The sequence below is a fragment of the Puma concolor genome, chromosome B4, assembly GCF_028749965.1.
Source record: "Puma concolor isolate L17-30 chromosome B4, mPumCon1.1.hap2, whole genome shotgun sequence".
Lineage (NCBI taxonomy): Eukaryota > Metazoa > Chordata > Mammalia > Carnivora > Felidae > Puma > Puma concolor.
In genome coordinates this window covers 63,077,877-63,085,712 of record NC_141673.1, presented here as the reverse complement: position 1 = coordinate 63,085,712, position 7,836 = coordinate 63,077,877, and the positions used below count along the sequence as shown (strand labels likewise).

Genomic DNA, 7,836 nt, shown 5'->3' with positions numbered 1-7,836 from the left:
CAGGTTTTCAGAGATGAATTGGAGATGGATCATACCCCTTTGTTCTCTTTTTAAAAATTTTTAATTTTAGAGACCAAGCAGGGGAGAGGGGCAGAGGGGGAGAGAGAGAATCTTAAGCAGGCTCCATGCTCAGTGCAGAGCCCAACATGGGGCTCAGTCCCAGGACCCTGCGATCATGACCTGAGCTGAAACCAAAAGTCCTATGTGCAACTGACTGAGCCACCCAGGTGCCCCCCATTTTTTCTCTCATCAGTAAACGAGCATATGTGTAAGACATCTCTCACTAGCCAGATTGGGAATTCTGTCTGGTCCTGAAGAAGCAAAAAGAGTGAAAAGGATGAAGGCCCTTGAATGTCTGAGTCTAAATCTAGACCTTTCTCTCAGTACCTCAGAATCAAACTCTAGTTCCCATTTCAGGCATAGACCAGATTTGAATCATGGGGAAAAAACAAAATCTTTGGAACTAAATAACCATCATAATTTAACTTAAGTACTGGAGCCTCAGTTTTCTCATTTGCAAAAGGGGATGGCAATTTAAATTAATTGAAAGGATTAAGTCAGAGAATACATACAGTATATACATGAAATGTTCTGAAGACTGCTCTCTAATGTTAGTTCCTCCCCCCACCCCTTCAGCAAGTTTAGGTGTGGTCTTTCGATGAATACACTAAACAGCTGTTAGAATCTCCAGAGCTTGGTTTACAAAGATGACTAATGCAGTTTCTAACCTCCAGGAAGTTTCTTCCCTTCTGGAAGTTTCTTCTCTTCCAGTTTTATCCCTTAGTGTTTCTTAAACTCTGGCTTAGGGACTAATCACTTGAAAGAACTAGTTTTTAGTTTAAAAGAATCACTTTTAAAGAACTTTAAAAATACATATTCTCAAGCCCATTCCAAAGAATCTGATTTGATCAGTCTGAGATGGAGACTAGGAATCTCTTAATATTAAAAAAAAAAAGTTTGAGAGAACAAAAGAGAGCTCGCGCATGACTGTGTGTGCAAGGGAAGGGCACAGAGAAAGAGAAGGAGAGAGAGAGAGAGGGAGAGAGAAAATCCCAAGTAGGCTTCATGCTCAGCGAGGAGCCTGACACGGAGACTGTGACTTGAGCCAAAATCAAGAGTCCCATGTTCCCCCGACCCCCGACTGAGCCACCCAGGCATCCCCAAATCCACCTTTTTAAACAAAGCAGCCCAAAGGATTTGGATAGAGTCTGTCTGATATTATATTTTGAGAATTTTGATCTAGAGGTATGCTATTAATTGTAATGTAATGTGATGTTTTATATAAAGGTATGCAAGAGGATAATGCCATCTGAGCTGTCATGGAAATTAGGGCAGGAATTTTTTTCAGGAGCTAGAGGAGAATACAAAAGTGTTTTTGAAAAACTGTGTATATACTCATATATACATATGTAAGTGGTTAGAGCAGGCATGCTTTATTTGTTTTAAAATCTACAGTAGACTTTTTGGGGGGGGGGGGGCGCCTGGGTGGCTCAGTGGGTTAAGCATCCAACTTCGGTTCAGGTCATGATCTTGCCATCTGTGGGTTCGAGCCCCGCGTCGGGCTGTGTGCTGGCAGCTCAGAACCTGGAGCCTGCTTCAGATTCTGTGTCTCCCTCTCTCTCTGCCCCTCCCCTGCTTGCTCCCTGTCTCTTTCTCAAATAACAAACATTAAAAAAAAAAAAAAAAAATTAAAAAAAAGTCTTTGTGGGATTGTTCCGGGTTGGAACCTGGCGCTACAACTTACTAGCTTCGTGACCTTGGGCCAGTTATTTCCCAGCCCAACTTTCTTATAAAATACGTAACATCCTACTACTATCATCTTCCTTGTGAGAAGGACAGGAGGAATGGGAAAGCCTAACTGACCTTAGGCCCCTAACACGCCCCAACAACCGCTTCACCTTATTCAGGCCCTATCCAAAGCAGCAGAGGCCTGTTTTAGGGAGATCCAGACCTTAAAACATGACAACGTATCGCGAAGCGCTGGATTGTAGATAACGAAGTGACAACACGTAAGTGCTACAGAGAATGACCTCGTGGCAATGACAAATCACCCAGGCCGCCTCCACCGAAACCAGGAAAAAGGAGGGGTGGGATGGAAGGCCAGAAACTCAGGTGCCTCGGGAAAAAAATCTCCTTTAACTTTGTGGTTGAGAAAGCAGGAGCTCTTTATGCTTGGATGGTATTTGCAATGAAGGGGAGAAAAAGGAAGTGGTTTGCAGGGCATTCGCTCTAGGTGGTTCTCCAATGCGCTTCGCCTCAGACCAGCTCCTGGAAGGTTAACCCCACAGCAATCAAGCAGTTAGCAACTTTGGCTGGGAGAACTTAATAAAATGGCGTTAGTTGGGAGTCTCAAAGCCCTCGCGAATGGTCAGTTCAGTATTAACTGGGAGCGCGTCGCCAGATTTCGTCGCGCCCGCACCCACAGGGCTTACACCCACATTCAGAGGCATCCGCCCACCCCGGGAAGGAGTAGACTTGAGAGGCACTTTTAAGAGCGGTTAAGCGAAGACTCAAACGAGCCCTGGTGGCCAGGCAAAACCGAGCACCGAATGTCGTGGCCCTGACACTTGTGGAGCAGAAGGGCTCCACTGAAGCGTGCCACCTAATCACTGCGAAGAAGTCCCCTGAGGAGGGCCAAAATGGCGACGGACTCCTCTTGGCACAGCCCTGCTCCCTCCCCCACGTCGGGAGGTTCCCGTAACGCCCATTGGCCAACTTGGAGGCGGTGCCTGGTTTCCTTCGCCGCCTCATTGGACTGAGTGACTGAGGGAGACGCTAACGCTTCTCTGCCCACTCCAGAATCCCGCCCTCAGAGTTCATTCGGCGTTTAATTGGCTTTCCGTTCGCGTCAATTTGAGTCCTATCTTGTCTTTTTTTCAGTGTTAATCCAATCAGAACTTTCCTGGCTGCCCGCCTGATTTCTGATTGGTTTTGATCAGCTTCATCCTATCCCATTTCTGCCTACTTCTTACCACCTCCCACCAGGGACTTTGCCCAGGCATGTCCAGAGTTCTGGTTGGCCGTTATTCTGTCATTCCAATCAAAGCTCTTCCTATCCCTACCGCTCAGAGAGCCCGCCTGGCGGCTGACTGGTTTCTTTCCAAGCCTATCATCACCAGCTCCCGCCCACCCTCACTTCCTGCGTCTTTCATTGGCTTTTAAAACTGAGAGGGCGGCCTCCTTGGGCGGACACCCGGCACGCAACTTTGTCTTACACGCCTCAGAGAGCAAGCGAATCTTGCCATTGGATAGCCTGCCCGTCCTTCTTCTTCATGTCCCTCCTTTCTCCCTCCCTCATTGGGCGGGGCAGCAGTGAAGGGGCGGGGCCGAGGCCGGGCTTGTGGCGCGCTGCTCCCTCCTCCTTACCCCCCCCCTCCCTGTCCGGTCCGGGTTCGCTTGCCTCGTCAGCGTCCGCGTTTTTCCTGGCCCCCCCCAACCCCCCCGGACAGGACCCCCTTGAGCTCGTCCCTCAGCTGCCACCATGAGCGGTAAGGATGAGTCCACTCCACGCTTAGGGGTGGGAGGGGAGTGAGGGGGCGCGCGCGAGGGCCGACCGGGCGGTCCCCGCCGTGAGGGGGGGCGGGCGGGAGGCGGCGGCGGCGGCCTTGGTCCCGCCCGGGGCGGAGGGAAGGGAGGGAGAAGGGGCAGTGGCGGGGCCTGCGAGAAAGAGGGGGATGGGCCGCCCGCCCCGGGGGAGGGGGCAGCGTGGCCTCGCCCGCCCCCTGCCCGCCCCGGCCACGGGGGACGGGCCTTACCCCCCACTATTCGGCGGCCCGCCTGAGGCTCCTCCCGCCGGGGGCTGGAGCCGCGGGGGCGGCCCGAACAGTGCAGGCCCCGCCCGGGCCAACCGCCTCCCTGGTCCGCCCTCTGGTCGCCGCCTGCCCCAAGGCCCTCCCCTCCCCCCCGTAGATTTCCCCTCCCCCCCACCGTCCCGCCCTTTCCACGCCCCTCACCCCGAAACCGCCCTTTCCCTCTAGGGCCCGCCCTCTGTCTTCCCCGAAAGCTCCAGATTCTTAACCCCTGGACCCCTTTAGCCCCTTTAGCAGTATTCACAAATGTTTCCTCACTCACACTTTTTGTTCTTTTTACCTTGCCCCTCTTCTATTGTTGCTTTTTACACTTGAATTTTCTTTCTTCATATCCTTTGACCCTAATTTTAGCAAGATTTCCATCCACCCACATGTTGTTTTTTGCCTTACCTATCTATCCTTCTCCTTTTTTTCCCCCCGGGATACTTTTTTATATTTTGAACTCTTTGAGCATGTCCACTGCTCCTCATATTTCCTATACCCAAAGCACATTTTCAATGTTTTAGGAGTTTAATTTTGTGCAAGGGGGAATTGAGGCCCAGTTTTAGCATTACCCAGCCTAGTTTATGTTCTTTATGTCCTACAGCTGTCCCTTTTCCAAGCCACTTTTTTTTTGTTTTTTACGTTAGTGCTTTAAACCGTACTGATGTTTCTGTTTTATCATATCATTTTACCTTTTTTCTTTCTCCAACTTTAAGTTGTTTGTCTCTGATTTTTAGACCAAGATCACTCCATGGATGAAATGACAGCTGTGGTGAAGATTGAAAAAGGAGTTGGTGGAAATAATGGGGGCAATGGTAATGGTGGTGGTGCCTTTTCTCAGGCTCGAAGCAGCAGCACAGGCAGTAGCAGCAGTGGAGGAGGAGGAGGGCAGGTAAGTGATAATCAGGACAGACTGAGGGACATGTTAAGAGAATGTAAGTTTTCCTGGATGATTACTGTTTCACAGAAACATTTTTAGGAAGGGGCTGAACCATTTTGTAGCTAGGGACACAGATGATTGGGAGATCCCCTCAGATGAGAATTTCAACAGTGTAGATGGGGCAACTTTTTGTTTCTGTTATTTTTCCCCATTCTTTGCACCTTTTGGCTGTTTATTTGTTTTATACTGCCCCCTGGGCTGGCAGCTGGGTGTCAGTGAACTAACTCCTTTCCTTTCCTATCCTTTCCTTTCCTTTCTTTTCTGGCCAGGAATCCCAGCCATCCCCTTTGGCTCTGCTGGCAGCAACTTGCAGCAGAATTGAGTCACCCAATGAAAACAGCAACAACTCCCAGGGCCCAAGCCAGTCAGGGGGCACAGGTGAGCTTGACCTCACAGCCACACAACTCTCACAGGGTGCCAATGGCTGGCAGATCATCTCTTCCTCCTCTGGGGCTACCCCTACCTCAAAGGAACAGAGTGGCAGCAGTACCAATGGCAGCAATGGCAGTGAGTCTTCCAAGAATCGCACAGTCTCTGGTGGGCAGTATGTTGTGGCTGCCACGTCCAACTTACAGAACCAGCAAGTCCTGACAGGATTACCTGGAGTGATGCCTAATATTCAGTATCAAGTAATCCCACAGTTCCAGACCGTTGATGGGCAACAGCTGCAATTCGCTGCCACTGGGGCCCAAGTGCAGCAGGATGGTTCTGGTCAAATACAGATCATACCAGGTGCAAACCAACAGATCATCACAAATCGAGGAAGTGGAGGCAACATCATTGCTGCTATGCCAAATCTACTCCAGCAGGCTGTCCCCCTTCAAGGCCTGGCTAATAATGTACTCTCAGGACAGACTCAGTATGTGACCAATGTACCAGTGGCCCTAAATGGGAATATCACCTTGCTACCTGTCAACAGCGTTTCTGCAGCTACCTTGACTCCTAGCTCTCAGGCAGTCACTATCAGCAGCTCTGGGTCCCAAGAGAGTGGTTCACAGCCTGCCACCTCAGGGACTGCCATCAGTTCTGCCAGTTTGGTATCATCACAAGCCAGTTCCAGCTCCTTTTTCACCAATGCCAATAGCTACTCAACAACTACTACCACCAGCAACATGGGAATTATGAACTTTACCACCAGCGGATCAGCAGGGACCAACTCTCAAGGGCAGACACCCCAGAGGGTCAGTGGGCTACAGGGGTCTGATGCTCTAAACATCCAACAGAACCAGACATCTGGAGGCTCTCTGCAAGCAAGTCAACAAAAAGAGGGAGAGCAGAACCAGCAGACACAGCAACAGCAGCAAATTCTTATCCAGCCTCAGCTTGTTCAAGGGGGACAGGCTCTCCAGGCCCTCCAAGCAGCACCATTGTCAGGGCAGACCTTTACAACTCAAGCTATCTCCCAGGAAACCCTCCAGAATCTCCAGCTTCAGGCTGTTCCAAACTCTGGCCCCATCATCATCCGGACACCAACAGTGGGGCCCAATGGACAGGTCAGTTGGCAGACTCTTCAGCTGCAGAATCTCCAAGTTCAGAACCCACAAGCCCAGACAATCACCTTGGCCCCAATGCAGGGCGTTTCCTTGGGGCAGACCAGCAGCAGCAATACCACCCTTACACCCATTGCCTCAGCTGCCTCCATCCCTACCGGCACAGTCACTGTGAATGCTGCTCAGCTCTCCTCCATGCCTGGCCTCCAGACCATTAACCTCAGTGCATTGGGTGCTTCAGGAATCCAGGTGCACCAGCTTCCAAGCCTGCCCTTGGCTATAGCAAATGCCCCAGGTAAGCCTCCAATCTTTTATATTAATTTCCAGAGCTAAATAGCATCTTAACTGCAACCGTTGGGTCTAAGGAAGGAAATAGACACTTTCGTGGGTAACAGTTTCTTGAGGGCAAGTTGATTAGAGAAATGGCAATGATTCTGTTTAAGTCATTTGGAACTGACTTAACGGAAACTTTTTTTCAGTTAATCTCATGAGAAAGGAGCACTTCTGGGCAGCGTCCCTGGGGTCACTGTACTTCCAGTGCCTTTGGTGCTACAGAACAAGGGTCGGCAACTTTTTATGTAAAGGGCCAGATAGTAAATATTTTAGGGCTTGTGAGACGTAGTATTCTTTTTGTTTTGTTTTTTTTTTTTTGCAACTTTTTAAAACCGTAAAACCATTCTTACCTCAAGGGCTTTATTTGGCGTACAAGCCCACCCCTTTGTAAGATAAGAATTGATTATAAACTTGACCTCTTTGTATGACAGTTACTAAATAATCAGATATTTCTTATGAGCTGTAAGTCTTAAGTGAGGGAAAAGTGACGTAGTGGATTCCGGAAGAATTTTTAATGAAATAAATTTCATGGTTAATTTTTAGTTAGCTAGAGTATCCTATTTTCTGAGCAAGCCGGTTAATTAAAGTTTAATTTTTTAAACTTCTGGTTACCTTAAAAGTGGAATCCGTCTGCCTCCCCTTACACTAATGTATATTTTCAGTAAGCTTGCTGGGTGGTTCTGGTACTTCCTAGATGAGAAAACCACTTCCTAGACTGCTTTGAAAGTAATGTATGGTTGAGAAGGGAGGGTAGAGAAAGGGAGCATGGCCTGGAATGGAGTGGGGAGGTGGAGTTGAGAGGAGTTAGGAATAAGGAGAGCATTGAAGGGAAAAAGAGTCCTTCGGGAAGAGGTATGTATTGGAATGTATGTTGAATCAGTTGACCACAATATTCAATTATTCATTTTGAACAGTGTTTCACTGTTGGTTAATTTGAAATTTGAAACGTGTCCATTTAAAAAAGTGAAAGTCTGTTTAGAATTTTGTCATTTTAAATTCTGTGGCAATAGAGCTAATCTTTAATAAAGTACAAGAAGATGATTCTATAGATTTTTATATTCTGCCATGATATATAAAAATTATGATGGGAAATAGTTTAATGTCACCAAACTTCTAGTTCTGTTGGAATACATGTGGGTTTATGAATTGTTTAGAATTCTCAGTTCATTTTTTTAAAAAGTTTTACGTAATCTCTACACCCCACGTGGGGCTTGAACTCATGACTCTGAGACCAAGAGTTGAATGCTTTTCTGACTGATCAGCCAGGTGCCCCAAGTTCTCA

The 7,836-nt window shown here is 48.3% G+C and overlaps 1 protein-coding gene across 1 annotated transcript in view; it reads left to right on the top strand.

The window, feature by feature from the left end:
- Window positions 1-3,372: 3,372 nt before the first annotated feature.
- SP1 (Sp1 transcription factor) overlaps window positions 3,373-7,836 on the top strand; it is a 39,535-nt gene continuing 35,071 nt past the window's right edge. The window contains exons 1-3 of the mRNA XM_025930247.2: window positions 3,373-3,488; window positions 4,529-4,683; window positions 5,001-6,516. Of these exons, the coding sequence (XP_025786032.2) occupies window positions 3,482-3,488; window positions 4,529-4,683; window positions 5,001-6,516 (1,678 nt within the window). The 5' untranslated portion in view covers window positions 3,373-3,481. The remainder of the gene's footprint in view (window positions 3,489-4,528; window positions 4,684-5,000; window positions 6,517-7,836) is intronic.